The sequence below is a fragment of the Hibiscus syriacus genome, unplaced genomic scaffold, assembly GCF_006381635.1.
Source record: "Hibiscus syriacus cultivar Baekdansim isolate YM2019G1 unplaced genomic scaffold, ASM638163v2 tig00111099_pilon, whole genome shotgun sequence".
NCBI lineage: Eukaryota > Viridiplantae > Streptophyta > Magnoliopsida > Malvales > Malvaceae > Hibiscus > Hibiscus syriacus.
In genome coordinates, this window is record NW_024062984.1 from 324,845 (window position 1) to 346,265 (window position 21,421).

The 21,421-nt window shown below is 35.4% G+C and overlaps 2 protein-coding genes, 1 long non-coding RNA gene and 1 pseudogene across 3 annotated transcripts; 3 read left to right on the forward strand and 1 right to left on the reverse strand.

The window, feature by feature from the left end:
- The first annotated feature begins 9,233 nt into the window (after positions 1 to 9,233).
- Positions 9,234 to 10,182, forward strand: LOC120153321 (rho GDP-dissociation inhibitor 1-like). The gene is made up of 5 exons (XM_039165306.1): positions 9,234 to 9,392; positions 9,464 to 9,530; positions 9,606 to 9,827; positions 9,895 to 10,019; positions 10,102 to 10,182. The coding sequence occupies exons 1-5, from the start codon at positions 9,234 to 9,236 to the stop codon at positions 10,180 to 10,182; spliced, it is 654 nt and encodes a 217-aa protein (XP_039021237.1).
- Positions 10,183 to 12,761: 2,579 nt separating this feature from the next.
- LOC120153322 lies at positions 12,762 to 15,017 on the forward strand (annotated as a pseudogene).
- Positions 15,018 to 15,227: 210 nt separating this feature from the next.
- Positions 15,228 to 19,601, forward strand: LOC120153164 (fimbrin-5-like). Its single transcript, XM_039165160.1, has 15 exons — positions 15,228 to 15,323; positions 15,599 to 15,721; positions 15,967 to 16,137; positions 16,305 to 16,537; positions 16,628 to 16,799; positions 16,899 to 16,937; positions 17,103 to 17,171; positions 17,285 to 17,401; positions 17,670 to 17,881; positions 18,114 to 18,269; positions 18,351 to 18,550; positions 18,663 to 18,808; positions 18,892 to 18,988; positions 19,131 to 19,222; positions 19,318 to 19,601. The coding sequence occupies exons 2-15, from the start codon at positions 15,635 to 15,637 to the stop codon at positions 19,519 to 19,521; spliced, it is 1,995 nt and encodes a 664-aa protein (XP_039021091.1). The 5' UTR covers positions 15,228 to 15,323; positions 15,599 to 15,634; the 3' UTR covers positions 19,522 to 19,601.
- Positions 19,602 to 19,983: 382 nt separating this feature from the next.
- On the reverse strand, positions 19,984 to 20,493 carry LOC120153248. Its single transcript, XR_005518772.1, has 3 exons — positions 20,433 to 20,493; positions 20,238 to 20,339; positions 19,984 to 20,088 (listed from the first exon to the last, which is right to left on the reverse strand). It is a non-coding gene; the product is annotated as an uncharacterized LOC120153248 (long non-coding RNA).
- Positions 20,494 to 21,421: the final 928 nt, after the last annotated feature.

Below are 21,421 nucleotides of genomic sequence, written 5' to 3' on the forward strand. Positions count from 1 at the left end.
AGTGGGTAGCCAATATAGTACCGGTACCTAAGAAAGATGGGAAGGTACGCATGTGCGTAGGTTATCGAGACCTTAACAAGGCTAGCCCAAAAGACAATTTTCCCTTACCTCATATAGACACCCTGGTGGATAACACTGCAGGGCATTCATGGTTTTCCTTCATGGATGGCTTTTCAGGGTACAATCAGATCAAAATGAACCCTGAAGACATGGTGAAAATGACGTTTATAACCATGTGGGGAACTTTTTGCTATAAAGTAATACCAATCGGGTTGAAGAATGCTGGGGCAACCTATCAAAGAACCATGGTGACTCTCTTCCACGACATGATGCACAAGGAGATATAAGTATACGTGGATGACATGATTGCCAAGTCCAGAATGGAAGAAGAGCATGTACAAAATTTGAGAAAGTTATTCCAACGATTAAGGAAGTACCAATTAAAGCTCAATCCAGCAAAATGCACATTCGGAGTAAAATCTAGAAAATTATTGGGTTTTGTGGTAAGCCAGAAAGGAATCGAGATTGATCCGAATAAGGTTAAGGCAATTCAAGACCTTTCCGCACCACGCACACAGAAAGAAGTTCGAGGGTTTCTAGGAAGGTTAAATTATATATCGCGATTCATTTCTCAGCTTACTGATAAATGTGATCCGGTATTTAAATTGCTCAAGAATAATAATCCTGAGGTATGGAATGACGAGTGCCAGGAGGCTTTGGAAGTCATCAAAAGGTATCTGTCTAATGCCCCCATATTGGTATCGCCAGTACCTGGCATACCATTAATTCTCTACTTAACAGTTTTTGAGAATTCAATGGGTTGTGTACTAGGGCAGCATGATGAATCGGGAAGAAAAGAAAGAGCCATTTATTACTTGAGTAAGAAGTTTACCGATTACGAGACTCGATACTCACAAATTCAAAAGTTGTGTGGTGCCTTAGTTTGGGCTACTCGAAGACTCAGACGGTACATGCTATATTATACTACATGGTTAATATCAAGGATAGATCCGTTGAAATTTTTGATGGAGTCCCCTGCTTTAACTGACAGATTGGCTAGATGGGAGATATTGTTATCTGAGTTTGATATTGTCTATGTGAGTCAAAAGGCAATAAAAGGGAGCGTTATAGCCGACTTTCTTGCAAGTCGTGCCTCGGAGGATTATGAGTCTCTAAACTTCAATTTCCCAGATGAAGATTTAATGTGCATTTCTACCGAGGAGGAAAGCTCCGAAGGCAACAAATCTTGGACTTTGTACTTTGATGGTGCCTCTAACACTTTAGGAAAGGGAATTGGGGCAGTGTTGATTTCCCCAGAGGAGATTTACTACCCTTTCACAAGCAGATTAGATTTCTTTTGCACCAATAACATGGTCGAATACGAAGCTTGCATTATGGGGTTAAAAGCGGCCATTGAAAGAAAGATTAAAACGCTCAAAGTATACGGAGATTCCTCGCTAGTAGTGTACCAATTAAGGGGAGAATGGGAAACGAAAGACTCAAAGCTAGTCGAATACAGAAATTTAATCCTCGAATTACTAAAAGAATTTGAGGATGTCATGTTCAGATATCTCCCCCGAGAGGACAATCAAATGGTAGATGCTTTAGTTACCTTAGCAGCAATGTTTAAAGCTAATAAAAGAATAGACATGATGCCCATAACAATACAAGTATACGATACCCCACCCTACTGTTATCACCTAGAAGAAGAAATAGATGGTCATCCATGGTACCACCATATCCTACAATATATGAGATACCAGACTTATCCTCCCGGTGCATCTGAAATTGACAAGAAAACCATCAGAAGAATGGCAACCAGGTACTTCCTTGATGGGGAAATCTTGTATAGAAGGGGCAGTGACCAAGTTTTACTGAGATGTGTAAATGCCAAAGAAGCAAAGAATGTGATGGAAGAAGTACATGGAGGAACGTGCGGAACACATACGAATGGATTGTCCATGGCTAGAAAAATTATGAGATATGTATACTATTGGGCCGCAATGCATACGGATTATGTCAATTACGTGAGAAGATGCCATAAATGCCAGATATATATGGATAAAATCCAAGCACCGCCTTCACCTTTGCACGTTATGAGCTCACCCTGGTCGTTCTCTATGTGGGGTATGGACGTCATTGGGGCAATCACACCAAAAGCTTCAAATGGGCATCGATTCATTTTAGTAGCAATTGATTACTTCACAAAATGGGTAGAGGCTGCTTCCTATTCCAGTATCATGAGATCTACAGTTTGTAGATTCATAAAGAGGGAAATAATATGTCGATATGGATTTCCAGAAAGAATCATCACAGACAATGCTACTAATTTGAAAAACAAGATGATGGATGAACTTTGTTCGCAGTTCAAGATAAAGCATGACAACTCTATTACTTATCGGTCGAAAATGAATGGGGCGGTAGAGGCAGCAAACAAGAACATCAAAAGGATCATTACGAAGACTACAGAAACTTACAGAGATTGGCACGAGAAATTACCTTTTGCCCTTTATGGGTATAGAACGACCGTACGAACATCGACAGGGGTAACGCTTTTCTCTTTGGTATATGGAACAGAGGCAGTCTTACCTATTGAGGTTAAAATTCCATCACTTTGAGTCTTGAAAGAAGTGGAGTTGGATGAAGAAGAATGGATCCAGTCTCGCCTTGATCAACTGAATCTTATTGAAGAGAAAAGGTTGAATGCTATATGTCATGGAAAAATGTATCAAAAGAGGATAATGAGAGCCCACAACAAGAAGGTACGCCCAAGAGAGTTCAAAGAGGGAGATCTAGTATTGAAAAATATTTTGCCTATCCAGAAGGATTTCCGTGGAAAATGGATGCCTAATTGGGAGGGGCCCTATGTTGTCAAAAGGGCCTTCTCTGGGGGAGCGATAATTTTGGCGGAGATGGATGGAAGGGTACTGAAAAACCCTATAAATTCAGACTCTGTCAAGAAATATTACGCCTAAAAAGAAAAAGAAAAAAGAAAAGGAGAGGTTCGAGGTGAAAACCCGTAAAGGGCACTTTGAAACCAAAGGAGGATTTGAGTCGAAAACCCGAAAAGGGCGGCTCAAATACATTTTGATATGAAGGCATCTGACAAGTAAACCCCTTGAGATAGTAGTAGTTCATGAAGGACTTCATATAGGACCACCTTGGGGTGTCAAATCAAATGGTACAGGAACAATGGTGCTAGAATTCATTAGGATATATGTTAATTTGTTTCCAGAGTTTTTTTTCCAATTTCCATGACTCTGTATAAAACTTTTCTTTTGTCAATAAATTTTATGAGTGTTATTTCAATCTTCAACTCATTTTTTATGTGTACCACAAGTAACTGAGCATAATACAAATTCCAGAAATTTCTCGGTATTACTTTTAATTGACCTGTAAAATAATGGGAATCCAAGGTCGTCTATTTGGGTTGATATTTGCACTAATTAAAGCAAAGGATTGATGAAAGGGCGAAACAAGAAATGACAGCAACCCGAAAAACACAGAGTCAACAAAGACATGGATTCGACAGGGATAAAATGGGAAAACAAAGGCTTACAAAACCCTAAAAAACCCAAAGAACACATCATGTATACTCATGCATTCATTGAATAAGAGCATATGCATACATTTACACAAGGTTTTGAAAACATGACAGGAACTAAGAGAATCAACGAAAGATTCATTTCACAACTTACGCAGAGAATCAGTCCATATCTTTCATGGACCGCCGTCAATTTAAAAACCTTGAAGAGAAGATAAATATTTTCAGTAAAGAATTCGTAATAAAGAGATTGTTCAACTTTTTGCTCGATTCTATCACAGAAGGAGGTAGATCAGCATCGACTTTTGCTCGATTCTATCACAGAATGAGGTAGATCAGCATCGACATCTCGTTCGATTCCATCACAAAAAGAGGTGGATCGACATTTTTATTTTCACTCAAATCCATCGCAGAAGGAGTTGGATCAACGTCAACTTTTAGCTCGATTCTATCACAGAATGAGGTAGATCAGCATCAACATCTCGTTCGATTCCATCACAGAAGGAGGTGGATCGACTTTTTATTTTCGCTCAAATCCATCGCAGAAGGAGTTGGATCAGCGTCAACTTTTTGCTCGATTCTATCACAGAAGGAGATAGATCAGCATCGACATCTCGTTCGATTCCATCACAGAAAGAGGTGGATCGACATTTTTATTTTCGCTCAAATCCATCGCAGAAGGAGTTGGATCAGCGTCAACTTTTAGCTCGATTCTATCACAGAATGAGAAGGAGGTATATCAGCATCAACATCTCGTTCGATTCCATCACAAAAGGAGGTGAATCGACATTTTTATTTTTGCTCAAATCCATCGTAGAAGGAGTTGGATCAGCGTCAACTTTTTGCTCGATTCTATCACAGAAGGAGGTAGATCAAAAGCGACATCTCGTTCGATTCCATCATAGAAGGAGATGGATCGACATTTTAAATCCATTACAGAAAGAGGTGGATCGACACCTTAATCTATCACATGAGGAGCTGAATCGCCATTTTAATTCATCACATAAGGAAGTGGATTGACATCTCCAACGAAGAGTTTATAATGAGAAGAACTCGTCCGATCAAGAGAAATTGGAACTCAAAATTTCACTGATGGACCAAACAAATGAAAAATGATGCTTTATATCTTTGCTCCATTCCCGTTCTACAGCAATGAGCAAAGAGGGGCAGTTGTAAACACCATTTTTCAACACCAACACCTACCACCCCATTTTTTTTCAACACCAACACCCACCATCACATTTTTTTCAAAACCAACCCCATCATCCCTTGTTCCCTGCGAGAATCAAGGCATAACCAACTGAAAATCATTGTAAATCTGGCTATAAAAGCCAAACGCATGTAATCAAAAAAAAGAGGGGGAATTTTCTATCCGATTTTTCCAGAGAAATACAAGCATTTTAAGGGTAAATTTTTTATTTTCGTATTCAAATACTGATTTTTTTTACTCTATGCTATTACGAAAAAATACTAAAATAATTTAGAATCAGAGGGAAAAGAAATAAAAATCAGATTATTCCAAGGTATTTTGAATATTTTTTTAGTTTCGAATCTAATATTTTTTTTGAAGCTTTGCATGTACAATAAGAAGGAAAGAGAGTGAGTAGATTATTACCTTAGAAGAGTGTCGATCGGGGCAGTTCGCAGTGGTGGCCATGGTGGTTCATGGCCACTGATCGTTTATTCCATGAAGTAAAAATGAAATAGAAAAAGAGAGAGAAAGTTGAGAGAAATAATAAAGAGAAGGGGAGAGGAAAATGAAAACCAATGCGCAGAAATGATTCTGGGAGGGGAAAAAGTAAAGTTATTTTGGGTTTTGGGTTAATCACGTGTCAAGTCATCCATTTTTAATATGTTTCATGTTTTAGTTTAAGTGTTAGGGTGAATATCATAATATGTCCTCATAGTTTTAGCGTGTTTTGCATTTAGATCATTAATTTTAGGTTAAATCACTTTATTGGTCCTTTAAGTTTAATGTGATATGCGTTTTAGTCATTTTATGGTTAATCGTGCCTTAGGTCCCTTCAAGTTTAGCGTTTTTTGTGTTTTGGTCACCATTTTCTTTTATTTTACATGATTTACGAATTGGCTACTTTGTCTTGTATTATTTTAATTTAGTCCACTATTGTATGTATTATTTGTGTTCGAAATGGGGTACTGATGTTTATGTTATTCCATTTTAGTCCTATATTTATTATTTTATTACGATTCTAGTGCTCCTGTTATGTGATTTTCTTGTTTCATGCCATGATATTTATTTTTATTAATGTTTATAATTTAAAATTATTTTTCACTCATTTTTGTCACTAAGATATTAATGAATATATATGTATATTGTTTATTTGTACTATTAAAGTATGTTTTATGTTTTAGGTATTTATTTTACTTATATTATTATATATTATTTTATTATATACATAATATTGTATGTAGAGCACGATAAATATTATATTTTATATTTTCATTATATTTTAGAATAAATATTATGTCATATGTTTAATATCATATTTAGAAAATATGTATCTATTTATAAAGTAAAACAAAGTTAAAATTAACCTTAATGTGTGTATTTATTTTTTAAATATATCAATGTATCATATTTTATTCTGTTTAAAAATAACCTTAGACTTTTAAATCTTTTAGATCCGATATTTTAATTCTTTGACATGTTTATTCCCCGAACTACGTTTAGACTTTAAATATTGACATAATTAAATAGGTTAAATAGAGCTTCCATTTTAGCTTAGATTTCAAAGTATTCTTTTAATTTAGGGGATAATTCGAGTTGGCCCTCGCGTAAACGCTCGAGGGACCATCTCGGTTATTCGATTTAATAATTATTTAAAATCAAACAGGATTAATACTAGAGCCTACATTTTTAGATTTGAGCCCCCTAGGTTCTTTAATTCTCATAATTTGACACCGTAGGTTAGAAAAGAGCCTTAATTAAATTTTAGTATAATTAGGATTAAATAAAATTTTGCTTGAACGCATTATTTTTATAAATCTAAGGCACTGTTCACTTATTAAGGAATTAATAGTATATCTCCCGCGATCATGCTCAGGGGGTGACTACTGGTAATTCCCTAAATAAGTCGACATCCTTTTAAAAACCACATCATGTTTAAAAAAAATGAGGTAATGTTCGGTTATTAGACACAATAGCTGATCTCCCGCATTTACGCTCGGGGGCGAATGCTATCGGTCTCAATAAACGAATATCCTTTTCAAACTCTGTATCCTTAATGATTTTAAGTTAAATAAAGATTGAATTCAAAATTTCCAATTTTAAATATAGGGTAACCAACTAGGTACCAATTTATGGGCGCTTGTAGGGGTGCTAATCCTTCCCCACGCGTAACCGACTCACAAACCTGATTTTTGGATTTTTGCAGACCCCAAAACTTGGTATTTTATTAGAATAAAATATTTTATTAAAATCACCCAGTTTTTTATGGTGTTCCAATCTCACCTTAAATGATTGGTGGCGACTCCTCACATTCGAAATGATTTTCAAAGAGAAAACCCCGAATCAATATCGGTCTTTCCCAGCCCGGGCGAAAAACGGTGTCGACAATCACTATCGTTGATGATTATTCCAAAATTTAAAATTCACTCTTTTTTGTCTATTAAATATGAAGCAGATGTATAATTCATCAAACAATACTTCAAAGTTTACAAATCTAACTAGATATACAAGGACTCGAACTAGAGGTGGCAATCGGGTCATTTGGATCAGGTTCGAGTCATGTCATTTCGGATCGAGTTATTTTGGGTTAGGATTGCATCTGGTTTGGATTCGATTCGGTTCGGGTCATACTAGGTTCAAGTCAATGGAAAATCAATTCGGGTCGGGTCAAATTGGATCCGTTGATTTTCAGGTCGGGTCAAAATCGGATCGGTTGGTGTTCAGGTCGATTAATCTCAAAGCGGTTGGTTTCGAGTCGGATCAATATCGGTTCGATTGGTTTTGGTTCAGGTCAAGCTTTAGATTTTCGGGACAATTCGGGTTTGTTTCGGTTCGGATCAACCTGTAGATTTTCGGGTCAATTCGGGTTGGTTTTGGTTCAGATCAACCTTTAGATTTTCGAGTTAATTCTGGTTGTTTTTATTGAAGTCAGCCATCTTCACTCTTTGTCGTTGTAATCATCGCTGCTACTCTTTATAACTTGAAATTCAGAAAATTTATATGATTATATATTGTCACATCCAGATTCGGGGTTAAAAGCTTTAGTTTAAATGAATTAAATCAAATTAGAATATTTTGAAGTATAAAAAAAACTTTATAAATCATAATAAATTTCAAGATTGATTTAGAAGTTATTTGATATAGATAGTCTTTTAACATAGTAAAGATTATATTGAACTATTAAACTATTACTAAATATGGTGATGAACTAATTGTACAATATAAAATGAGAATAAAAAAATATCATTCTATTATCTATCTAATTATTAAAAATAGATAATAATAATAATAATAATAAATAAATAAATTATTTGTTTTTTGACACTCAATTATTGAGTTAAAATCGGGACAAAGTTTGGTTCGGTTCGGATATGGGTAAATTAAATTTGGATTGCTTTCGGGTCGGGTTATTTTTGGTTTGAATTTTTTAAGTTCGGATTGATTTCGGTTCAAGTTGCTTTCGGTTCATATTGATTTCAGTTAAACTATAATTCGGGTCGATTTCAGTTCGATTTGATTTATTTCGGGTTTTGGATCAATTTTGGTTATCATATCCAGGTCTATATCAGATCTCAATTTGGATAAATCAATTCAGATAATCGTGTTCGGATCAAATTTGCTAGGTCTAACTTAAACTTACAAATATACAAAGACTAAAGTTAGATACAAAATAATTAAAGCCCAAACTACTAACACGATAAATAAGGGCTAACTTCTCGGCTAGTGAACCAATCAACCTAGTTGGTATACAACTCATTGATATATCAACTCTTTAACAATTTAAATTCCAATCTGCGATATCTTGCATTATTTTAACACGAAATCTTTCTCCTACTAATACTTAATATATTGTGTTAAAATTATTTAAACATATATTATTTTATAATCATTTAAATTTTAAAAAAGTGTTTCTCTCGTAGAAAAAACATGCGCACTGATCGCTACAAAATCAAATCCCATCTTCAATATAATCAATTTCAATATCGTCCAAATTCTTGAAGATTTCGCCCGCACAAGTCTTCCTTAATGTATGCTACTAATTATTCCCTCAATCTCTTTAATCACGAATCATAAATGAAAAGATCATTATTACTCCAAAGATTACAGATCAAACCACCACATATTCGATTGCAAGCGACTAAATGCAGTAGCATATAATAATTTAATAATATTGTATTTTCATATTAGTGTGTAAATTTATAACTCTCGAGGTTCGGATCGCCACATGACCGCGTTCCATTGGAATTTTTACCATTTCAGGACTCAACGCCCTACTCTCTTTGCGGCTTTCCCTCTCCTCCATTTTGAGTTTCTCAACATCCCCAGCCACCAGACAAACGACCGTTATCCCAAACACAGTTCCTATACCTTTGTTCCCTTCTACTGTTCTCAAGCAACCACTGCCACTTCCAATTCTCCACTTTTGTCTCGCAATAAATAAAGGGTCGAATTTGAATCTCCACTGTTGATGAGTTTGATTCGTTTTTGCACTTTGGGAATATGGGGTTAGTCGATGACAACAAGGACAAGGATGGTCTTCAAGAAAGCGACGGTGAGTCCTCTTTCTACACCACCGATCAGGACGATGATCACCACGATGAAAGCAAGCTTCACTTGGGTCCTCAGCGCACTCTCAAAGAACAGCTTGAAAAAGACAAGGTAACATCGTCATTGTCTCCAATGGATTTTTACCGACTTGTATTTGAATGCATTGAATCCGTCCTTTGTAGGATGATGAGAGCTTAAGGAAGTGGAAAGAACAGCTTCTTGGAGGTGTGGATATTAACAACATTGGAGGTACCGGTTTAATACAAAATATATGCATTAAAATGGATAAAAATGGATAGAATTGAATATGCATTTGTTTCCCAGCAGAAACACTTGATCCTGTAGTGAAGTTTATCAGCGTGGCGATCGTATCACCGGAGAGGCCGGACATAGTCCTTTCGATCCCAGAAGATGGAAATCGACAGCGCTTGTGGTTTACACTCAAAGAAGATAGCCATTATCGATTGAAATTCTCCTTCCAAGTCGGCAACAACATCTTATCTGGTCTCAGGTACACCAACACCGTATGGAAATCAGGTCTCAGGGGTAAGCTAGCCTCTTCATCCTCCCCCCCCCCCAAAAAAAATCTTCCTAAAATGAATCTGTTCTTCAGTTTTCAGCACAAAAGACATGATCGGAACTTTTAGTCCTCAGCCGGAGCCTTACACACATGAAATGCCAGAAGAAACCGCCCCTTCTGGGTTTATGGCTAGAGGATCATACACTGCAAAATCGAAGGTTTGAAAATCAAACCGAGTTTTATTACAGACATGCATATGTTGTGTTCTGTTACATGGTTTGATGACACTGTTCTTGCCAGTTCATTGACGATTACAACAAGTGCCACTTGGAGATCAACTATACATTCGACATCCGTAAAGACTGGGCCTCGAATGATTAAGGACACAACTCGATGATGATCGATGCTCTTATGCCGTTATATTTCTCAGCTATTGATTTTAAACACGTCTCACTTGCAGACAATTTTTGTTTTAACTGCTAGTTTCCCGATTATCTTAACCATATATCCTTTATTGTTCTTTGAGACAAGTCTAGATGTTTTTTTCTTCAATTCTTCGGTATCATCAAAGTGTTGCTCACAATGTTTGTGCCATTGATAATGGAGTAAAAGTCAAAAGTACAGAAATTAAATTCATGGTCAATACTAATTGCCATGAAAAAGTACATAAATTAACCACTGGTCAATCAATCCCATCATGAATATTGAAATCGCTAAATCGAAACTTGGGCCGCGTTTGACTAAAGGTTTTCAGTCCACGGGTGACCTTAAAATAAAGATGATATAATCTGACTAAATATGAGTTTTTATCTTAAAAAATGAGAAATTACCTTCTGCAATCGAAAATGTCTTATAATATATAATTTTAATTATTTTTTTTTTGATTTGTCAAAATGACCAATAAATTCGCAACGCGATCTTAAATTCGTAACGTGAATTCAAATTTCGCAACCCATGTTCCAAATTTACAACGCGATAGTCCAAATCGCAACACGATTTTAAGATTCGTAACGCGATAGTCCAAAATCGCAATGCATTTGTTTTTTAAGAATTTTTTCTAAAAAGATAGTATACGCGCGGACGTATCGAAGACACGTATTATCACCACCACGATCATGACGGGACGGGACAGACGGTAGCGACGGTACGCGAGAGTCAAAGGTCGGAAATATTTAAGCAAGTGATCAGCTTGAAAGGGCAATGACAGCCAATTTCGATGCTTACCTCTCAACTTCTCCCCTCCATCCACCAACTAAATTTTCATAGAAGCTTCCATGAATTCATGCATTTCCTCCATTATCATTGTTTCTCTCTTTGGTAACATTACAAATGCTAAGGTTCAACTTTTTTTTTTATTAATATAAGCGATTATAAGTGATATTATCTGTTCTGGAAACTTTCGACCATTTGACAATGAATAAATCTCTCTTTAATCATTGAGACAATCGCGGAGCCACAGCTACGTGCCCACCCTAAAATCCAAATTTTCCTAGATTAATTACTTATTTTATTGATAGTGCCCGCCTTGAAATTTTTCGTGCCCTCCCTAAAATCTGAGTTTTCTTCGATTAGTTATTGATTTTACGGACGATACCCACCCTAAAATTTTATTTGTAGCTATCTTATTTAAAAAATTTATGTTATTAATATATGTGTTTACTAGAAAATAAATTAATTTCCTTTTAATTCCATTCTCATTCCCTATATTAGGGATCGATATTTGATCCGAACTTGATAAATTTATGTATGAATCTATTTAACAAGATTTTTTTTAATATTTCGAGTTCAGATCCAATTAAGTTGAATTCTTTGAAGAATAAGATCGGATCAAATTCAGATTTATGATGAAAAATACCTAATCAACACAACTTGAAAACAATAATATAATTAACCTTTATAATTTATAGATGATTGTTCATTATTTTATCTAATAAAAATAAGAATGTATATATTTATACGTCAAATTAGGTTGTGTTAGATTTTATATTGGGTGGAACTGTTTTATACTCGAGTTGGGTGACAGCTTGATAGATAAAGCTGTGTTATATTTGAATCAAATTCAAATGAATCAAAAATTTGATTTGGCCCAACTTATAACCATCCCTAATACGCACTCTTGAAACAATGTGATTTTTCTTTGCTCTAATTTTGTAAATTTTTAATTTAGATTACCAAAACACAACTTTAATTAAAAAAATTAAAATTTTGTACCCATTTAATATCATCTTTACAAACGAACATACTCTATTAACGAAAGGTATACCAAAGCGATACCAAATGAGGCCTACACGACTAGTAAACCCCATTTAAATAGCATAGCTTATGCATGGCATTACCAATTTACCATTGCCATAGGCCCACGTTCGCTTTGTCTTCTTCTTTCTAATTTGTATGTTTTGCAAGCAAAAACTCTCCTCTTTATACAGTTTCTCTCAGCTTGTTCCAATCTGCAGAATTGCCAGCCGGATTCCAAAGGTCCGGGCTTTCTCTCTGAATCCCTCTTTAGTCAGGTTCTTGTCCTTCATTTGTCTGCAATTTCATTCAAATTTGATTGTTTTTAAAGCTGCATTCTTTCATGTTGGTTCAAGATTCAAGTTAAATCTAGATCTTTTCTGTGTTTGGCGTTTTATGGACGTACATTGTGATACTGCAGTTTCCTTTCCTTCCTTCTTTTTTCTTCTTTTTTGGTTGTTGAGGGAATTGCTTGGCTTTTCTGGGAACTCCCGGTTTGAAGTCAAATGCAAAGTGAATATTAGATTCGATCTGGGGTTTTCTTCTGAAATTTGATGATTTGGGAATTTGGTTAGCTCATGAACTGAAAAATGGTTCATATTTTTTAGTTATTTTCTTTTCTTTTTTTGCAATTGATCTTTACATTTCAATGCCATCATCTGTAAATGCACTGTTATAGATCCTGTATCATGCTCTCTTGTTTTCCTTATTATCTGCTTTGCTGGGTGAGTTAGTCAAGATCTAATTTTTGCTGGGTGACTTTTGTGATTATTTGTTCTGCATTGCTCCTTTGATCCTCTTTCACATATGGGCAAAAAAGCTAGTCCTCCAGCTCCGGTTGCAATGACCCCAACTCCGACACCGGGATATGTAAACCTCACTTATCTGCTCTCCGTGGCAGGTCCGTTTCACACATTCCTTAATTACCTCGAATAAACAAAACTCATTGACACCTTCCAAAACCAAGCCAACAACACTGAACAAGGCATTACGATTTTCGTACCCAAAGACAGTTCATTCAAGGGTCTTAAGAAGCCATCATTGTCCAATCTTAGCAATGACCGGCTTAAATCACTCATCCTTTTCCATGCCCTGCCCAAGTACTACGCCCTTGCCGACTTCAATGAGCTCAGTACTAAAATCCCTGTCAGTACACTTGCTGGTGGCCAATACACATTGAATTTCACCTATGATTCCGGCACCGTGCACCTCGATTCAGGGTGGAGCAGAACGAAAGTCACCAGCGCCGTACATTCGACCGATCCCGTCACGATATATCAGGTTGATAAGGTCCTTCCCGAGGCTATCTTCGGTACTTATATACCTCCTATGCCAGCACCAGCTCCTGCTCCTGATATTAGCCCTACAGCGGATGCTCCGTCGGCAGATTCAAAAGAAGGCGGTTCTTCCTCGAAGTCTTTGCCTTCGAACTCGTCCTCAACTAGGCTTATGGGGCTGAGCTTGAGCATTTAGAGTCAGCTGGTTTTGGCAATCCTGGTGGTTTGGTCCTGCATTTCTAAGATTAAGACTTCATTGGGTGTAATTTATGTTCATGGACTGAGGTTCTCGATTTATTTCGTTTTTCAAAACCATTTTTTTTGTATGTTATTAAGATTGTGTTAAATTGAGTTTATCAAGTTCCATTATGTTAGTATGCATGATTATATTAAAACTTATAAATAATTATTTTTTTTCAAATAAATAAAAAGACTATTTTTTTTGACAAAAACCACTAATTTAATTAAAAATAAAAAAATATACAGAATTACAATTAAGATTTACAACTAAAATCTAAACGTAAACAAAATTATAATTATAATATTTTCCTATAACTATTGACACAAAAACTAGTCACCTGGATCACAAGGACTAAATAAGGAAAATATTAAAAAAATCTAACCAAAAAGCTATAACAAAATATATATACGAACAAATCTGACTGCATCAGCAAACGAATCACAAAAAGGAATGAAGCTATTGAAGGCCATCGAAAAATCGTAAATCAGAGTTAAGCGACGTGAAAAAACTATCAACGAATGCAAAACATGTATTCAAATCAATCTGAGAGTCCAAAGTATGTAAGATCATTATGATAACAGATAAGGGCTATCTTGATCGATCGTGGTGATGTCAAATTCAACTCTGAGAAAAAAGATAAACGAAAACAATGACAAAAAACCGTAAGTTACCAAAAGACAAAGAAAAATTTGGCACAAAGACAGAGATAAACGTGTCATAAAGGTAAAGAAACATGTCACAAAGACATAAATATTCTTATTAATAAACTAAAAAATAAAAAAAATTAACCGCTGAACGACAACCAATATTAAAATTAGTGTCATCGGCGATTAAACAAAATTAAAGAAAAAAAATAGATTAATCAATAAAATTAAAATAAATTGTAAAGAAAAAAGAAGGAAGAAAGAAGAGGAAAAATGTTATATTTTATGTAGCATTTTAAAGTTATTTCACAATTTTAACATTTTTTTTACTATTTATAATAGCGAATAAAATTAAATAACAGTATATATATATTGAGAAAAATATTTTACAGAAGTAAAAATATTATATTAAAGCTTAATTTTTTAAAAGTGCCAGATTTTCTTAATCTACAATGAGATTTAGTTGGACTTTAATCTGGTGACTGAGATATGATAATGATGACATAATGTTTCAAGAACTTGCTTGATAACATAATTTAAATAAAGAGTTGATCCACAAAATACAACTCAAACAGTTTTAGGATTAAATTTTATTATATCTAAACCGATAGATTAACGTCCAATTCAAACGATCATCAATTTTTAAACAAAAAATGATGTGTTTGGAACATAAAAAATAGTCGAGAGACCATTTGTAACTTTTAATAATCGAAAAATTCGATAAAATAACATCTTATAATCGAATGATTATTTTATAATTTTTAATAGGAACCATTTGTGTAATTATCAATTGTCTGTTTTATGCATTTGATAAACAGCTAACTTAATGGCGAAAAAACTCATTTATTTAAAGAAAATTCATGAGCTTTAATTTAATTTAGGTAAATCCATTTTCTCGTTCTCTTCTCTCTCTTTCACTCGGTCATATTCACATTTGCAATCGGCAGTGTTCGCGGGTTATCGGAGGACTAAGGGCGCATCACGCTTTTCTCTCATCCTCATTTCCAATATCACCCAAACAATCATTTCTCTTTCTCAATCCTACGGAAAAACCGAACAAAGACAAAAAAAATGGAGGAAACCACCCTTCTATCGTAGTTTCTCTTTCTTCTCTCTGTTTCTCTTAAGGTTCTTCTTCTTCTTCTTCTTCTGTCTTTCACATTCTTACATGGGTCGTTTTCTGTTTCGACAAATATGATGTCCTTTTTCATATAGAAAGGTTGTTTTTTGATTTTTCCTATTCAATTATATGTATGCATGCACGTCAGTTTTTTTACATGTTTCCTATCGGATTTCTTTTTATTTCTGCATTTGTTGGATCTTTTGTTTCGTTGAATTTTCATTGGCTTTTTAAATGGTATGCAATCTGAACGTAAATAATATTTGATTGAGTGTGTGAATAGGGGTTAAAATTTGGTGTAAAAAAAACAAGGCAAACCATGTCTAGTTATCAAGGTGTGCTTGTTTCTGATCAATGGCTTCAAAGCCAGTTCACTCAAGTCGAGCTACGAACCCTCAAATCCAAGGTAACATTTTCTTGTCCTTTCGTCTTCATCTTCTTCTTTAATTCTTTTCATAATTGGTTTCTATGAAAGTGAAATAATGCATCCTGTTCTAAAAGATTACAATTTTGATTCCTAATTCTTCGAAGTACCATTTTTTTGTTTGCAATAACAATTGCAGGTTACCTTATATTACAAGATTATATGGTGTATTAGGAATCTTTGTTTGACATGGAACTTGGATTGTTTTTTTTTTTTGTTGCATTTAGTTTTTCTCTGCGAGGACTCAACAAGGTCGTGTTACTCTGGCCGAGCTGCCACCAGTTTTGGCCAGTTTGAAAGCTTTCAGTGAAATGTTCAGTGAGGATGAGATCAAGATTATCTTGGAAGAGGCACACAGTGACATGGGTGAAGATATCGATTTCGAGGCCTTTCTTCGGGTAAGTCTTTTCAACATAGCATCTAAGTGCTTTTCCTGTATGCAATTGCTAATAATTCAATACATGAAATGCTGTGAATTAATGATTCCTGATGTTTGTGATACGATCATACGATTCTCTCCTCGTATCATGCTTAGAGGCAATGTTTGGATTTTGTGAATTGGCAGGCTTATTTAACTTTGCAAGGTCGTGCAATCGAAAAATCAGGCAGTACTCGATCTTCATTTATCAAGTCAACAACGACTACTTTTCACCATGCTATTAATGAATCTGAGAAGGCTTCTTATGTGAAACATATCAATAACTATCTGGCAGAAGATAAATTCTTGAAAGATTTTCTTCCAATTAATCCAGCCACAGACGCTTTATTTGAGCTTGCTAAAGATGGAGTTCTTCTTTGGTTGGTTCACTGGACCTACTTAGACTTTGCTTTTGGCCTTATTGAATCTCGATTTGATGTTTGTTGACGTTTTTAGTTGCTTTCATGCAGCAAGCTTATCAACATAGCTGTTCCCGGGACTATAGACGAGCGAGCTATTAACACAAAAAAGGTTCTCAATCCCTGGGAGAGGAATGAGAATCATACACTTTGCCTTAATTCTGCAAAAGCTATTGGTTGCACTGTGGTTAATATCGGCACACAAGACCTTGTCGAAGGAAGAGTAAGTGATGCTTGTTTTCAAGCACCGATTTAGGTGTCATACTTGCTTTTTACTATAACTTGTACAATAATTTAACTTATCCAATCTTCTTCCCCCTAGCCTCATCTGGTACTTGGATTGATTTCTCAAATTATCAAGGTATTCAGCTGAAACTTCCTTTAAACTCATTTAATATTTGTAGTTGTTATTGTCGAATCACAAAAACCATACTAATCGTATCTCTTTCCTTAAACCATCAATGTTTCAAGGGATACATTTTTGTCGTTACATTGCTATTATTGTTTACATGGTTGTGACTTTCAGATTCAACTACTAGCTGATCTCAATCTGAAGAAAACTCCACAACTTGTGGAACTGGTGGATAGCAGCCAGGTTGGAGCATGTTAATTGGTTATTCCTTCTTTGTGCCGATATCAGATTCCGGATAAAGTTTGTTTTTCAGGTTGGAAACAGATTCTGTTAACCTTTTTGTATAAATTTTGTAGGAGGTGGAGGAGCTTATGAGTTTAGGACCTGAAAAGGTGTTACTGAAATGGATGAATTTCCATTTGAAGAAAGCTGGATATCAAAAGCAAGTTACAAACTTCTCTACAGATTTGAAGGTGGGAAAACTCACTGATTTTGATTAATCCTACTTGTGGAATGTCAAAGTTATATACAAAAATGTGTTTATAATCATGGTTTTCAGTGTTGTATTAATCTTTAGATTTCGGCCTTAAGTTCCATGAACTGGTGAAACAAATGCAGGGTGTTTACACGTCTCAGTCTCTTAAACTTTAGAGCTCCTCCTATGGAAAAGGATTTGCCTGTCTATACCATTTTCCGTTTTCTAATGTGAATGATGTATATCATAAACCTATTTATTTGCAGGATGGAGAGGTATATGCACATCTGCTTAATGCACTTGCTCCCGAACATAGTACGCGTGATACTTTGGAGACGGAGGATCCAACAGAAAGAGCAAACAAAGTTCTTGAGATAGCAGAAAAATTGGATTGCAAAAGATATCTCACTCCTACTGATATTGTTGAGGGTTCTGCAAATCTCAATCTTGCATTTGTTGCACAAATATTCCAGCACAGGTGAGAAATAGTGTTTTCTTTTCCTTATGTCTGAACTACGATTCCATTATCATTTATATTAGCTTAATAGCTTGTCTCTGTTCATTTTCATTTTCGAAACTACGTTTTCTAATATTACCTGGTGATCTCATGATGTATATTGTCTGGTTTATTTCTTATATGCAGTGGCGTGTTCCCTTGGGGACACATGATTGTATGAAGTATTTAACTAGCATATGATTTTCTCCTGCAGGAATGGCTTATCAACCGACAGCAAGACGTCAACTTTTGCTGAGATGATGACTGATGATCCAGAAACATCACGCGAGGAGAGATGCTTCCGCTTTTGGATGAACAGTCTTGGTATTGATTCGCATGTCAACAATGTTTATGAAGATGTCAAAAACGGGTAACGATCTCTTTTCTCTTCTAACAGAAGTATCAAGTAGTCATTAAATCTTCTTTGGTATTCACCCTTTTGTGGCTGCAGATGGTCTCTGTTGGAGGTTATGGAGAAAATATACCCTGGATCGGTTAACTGGAAGCTTGCGAATAAGCCTCCTATAAAGATGCCATTTAAACAGGTAGAGAATTGCAATCAAATAGTACAGATTGGCAAGGAGTTGAACTTATCACTCGTCAATGTAGCTGGCAACGATATTGTGGCCGGAAACAAGAAACTTATACTAGGTAATATCTTCCGGCTCCCATCCTCCTCTTTGTTAAAGTTAAGGCTGTTATTTTCTTCTGTAAGAGAACGTTAATATTCTCATTTTCCTTGTTTTGCTTACCTCACTTTCAGCATTTCTGTGGCAACTGATGAGGTTTTCTATGCTACAACTCCTTAAAAACTTGAGAGCTAAAGAAATTACGGATGCCGACATTCTGAACTGGGCTAACAGAACAGTAAATCAGGCAGGTCGAAAATCTCAAATGGAGAGCTTCAAGGTAGTACATAAGCAACAAAGCGAAATCCATGTCTTAATATTCTGATTGTAACACACTGGGTTTTACTGGACTATTGCTCTTAGGATAAAAGCCTTTCGACTGGCATATTCTTCCTCGAGCTTCTTAGTGCAGTGGAACCGAGGGTCGTTAACTGGGGTCTGGTTACCAAGGGAAGAAATGGTATGGTGTTATTCCATTATTACATTAATGTGTCATTTTCCTTGTGTTATATGGAACTTCTGCAATATAAATAGCCTGCCATGGCTGTGCTTTATGTTATATCAATAAAGAGGGGTGTTGTTTTATGGTCATTGACTTGCAGATGAAGAAAAGAAGATGAATGCAACTTATATAATCAGTGTCGCGCGGAAACTTGGATGTTCCATTTTCTTGTTACCTGAGGATGTTATGCAGGTATATATTTCAGAAATTCGAATATTCAATGTAATCCCTTCTCTATATCTTCTCCGATTTCAAATTATTGACAATATCATCCGAGTCATTAACAGGTGAACCAGAAAATGATGCTTACTTTGACTGCCAGCATCATGTACTGGAGCCTACAGAAGCAGGTAGCAGCAGGAAATGAAAAAGTTTTGGATGATTTATCTGAGACACCGCCGCCGGAAGGCGAGGTGACAGCACCCTCTGGTGAAATGTCTGATTTGGCTGTTGATGACTCGGTTTCAGAATCTCCAACAGCAGAAGAATAGGATGGTGATGAAAAATAACTATAGGGAGGTTTCTAATTCTCTTCCCTTACTCTTTTGCTCGAAAGAACCGAAACCAGAGGGTCTACTCCTATTTCCGGTTCATTGCTATTTTTGTAGACCACGGGATAAGAAGAAATGGGACTAATATAAATTTATTATTCGTTGGATTGCGTTGATTATGCTTGAATAATGCGTCATATAACATTCTTTCAAATCTTTGTAATAGTCTTAATGGAAAATCCCTGTCGAACAGTGTGCATCAATATGGAATCAAAACTCAACACTGATTTCTCATTAGCAAAGTAGATTGAACTGTTTAAAACTGCGTAAGGGCTACAAAATTTACATTTTACCTTGTCCTTGGCAATGACAACAAGAGTATAAATTTCATATCCTTTCTGGTTCTTTCATTACTTCTGATACAAGAAACTGTTATTTGTCATCAGTTGTGAGAGAGTTCAGTCATTTTAGTCTCTGATCAAGCTCTTTCATTACTTCTGGTTCTTGCTTTTTCCTTTGTTTTGATATCGTGTTTGTAGTCATAAAACCGATCTTATCAAACGCAACCTGTAGACATGACAAGGTCCATGTCATGGGTATATTATAGATTTCCGAATTATGTTTAACAGGGTCCATGGATAACGAGGAAGAAGCGTGGAAAGTTATAAGACCAGAAGAAGATTGGAAAAAAAAAAACAAACGACGAACTGTCTTACCGCCAATAACTCATCAGGATCGAAAAGGTGATGGGTAGTTCTTTGTAATATATTAATAACATCACCAACCTGATGCGTTAGAAGCAACTCATCTTCCTTCATCTGCAAAAGCAGATCAAAACCTTTAGTGAATTTTAGGACAATACGTCGAAGTTCCCGACTTATTGGAATGTGAAGAGGCAATTACACTGGTACCTTAAATATAGCCGAAGCTACATTAAATAGAACCTTCGCCCCCTCATAGAAAAGGACATCCCTGCGGGTTGTCTGGACAAATAACCCAAGAAAGATACAAAAAAAAAAGGAAGTCGGAAGCAATCTCGAAGAGACTTGAGATTTGAAGTGAGATGCTAGCCGGAAGTAAATGGTAATGATATATCGTTCAAACCTCAGAAGGCAAGCTTTTAGAAAAGAGGCAAAGGAACCACTCAGTAGCGACGAGGGAGACATCAAACTCCAATGCTTCCAAATGAGCAGCGATCCTGCATTTTTGTGATCCGATTTTTAATTAGGTAAACTTGAAACTTTAGTGCATAGCTAAAACATATTGCTTTACATAAAGAAAATGGTAAACAAACAAATAAAAATAAAATAGTTCAATCCTCAACAACCTAGTGCACTTCTTGGCAAGCAAATCTTTAAAAACCCTTTGCTACGTTAGGAACTAACACTTATTTTGTTACCATTAAGCTTCATACATATAATTAATTTATATAAATGTCATTTAAAATTTTAATTATTAATTAGTTTTAACAATTTAAGATGATTTTAAGGTAATATTCTGACTGTCGGAAGTCTTCCACGGAAGCTGCACTCAACCTAGCATTGGGGGCAGCCTACTACCTTACCTCCCCTCACCTCATTACATGAGAATAGGGCAAGCTATTTATTTATTTTAAGGTAATATATGTTTAAAATCCTTTTTTGATATTGATAGCTCATACACTTATAGTTATTGAAACTCAAATTCTCTAAAGAGAATAATATTCTCTTTTATTAATGAGATTATCTTTTTTCATGAGGCGTACACTTTGGATAGTAATAAACCGAGCCACCTTAACGAACCGTTAATTTATGTTAAAATGGACATCAATAAAAATAATTTCGTTGGCGTGTTAATGATAATGTGATAATAAATAAAAAATGTTTTTTAAATTAAAAAAACAAATTGATATTATGTTTCA

What these genes read in the sequence shown, in the direction of transcription:
- LOC120153321 (XM_039165306.1), top strand. Translation starts at nt 9,234, where the DNA reads ATGGGGTTAGTCGATGACAACAAGGACAAGGATGGTCTTCAAGAAAGC. An exon ending in AACAGCTTGAAAAAGACAAG is followed by an intron (nt 9,393 to 9,463) that starts GTAACATCGTCA and finishes CGTCCTTTGTAG; the next exon opens with GATGATGAGAGCTTAAGGAA. An exon ending in ATGGAAATCAGGTCTCAGGG is followed by an intron (nt 9,828 to 9,894) that starts GTAAGCTAGCCT and finishes TCTGTTCTTCAG; the next exon opens with TTTTCAGCACAAAAGACATG.
- LOC120153164 (XM_039165160.1), top strand. Translation starts at nt 15,635, where the DNA reads ATGTCTAGTTATCAAGGTGTGCTTGTTTCTGATCAATGGCTTCAAAGC. An exon ending in ACTTCTCTACAGATTTGAAG is followed by an intron (nt 17,402 to 17,669) that starts GTGGGAAAACTC and finishes ATTTATTTGCAG; the next exon opens with GATGGAGAGGTATATGCACA. An exon ending in GCACAAATATTCCAGCACAG is followed by an intron (nt 17,882 to 18,113) that starts GTGAGAAATAGT and finishes TTTCTCCTGCAG; the next exon opens with GAATGGCTTATCAACCGACA.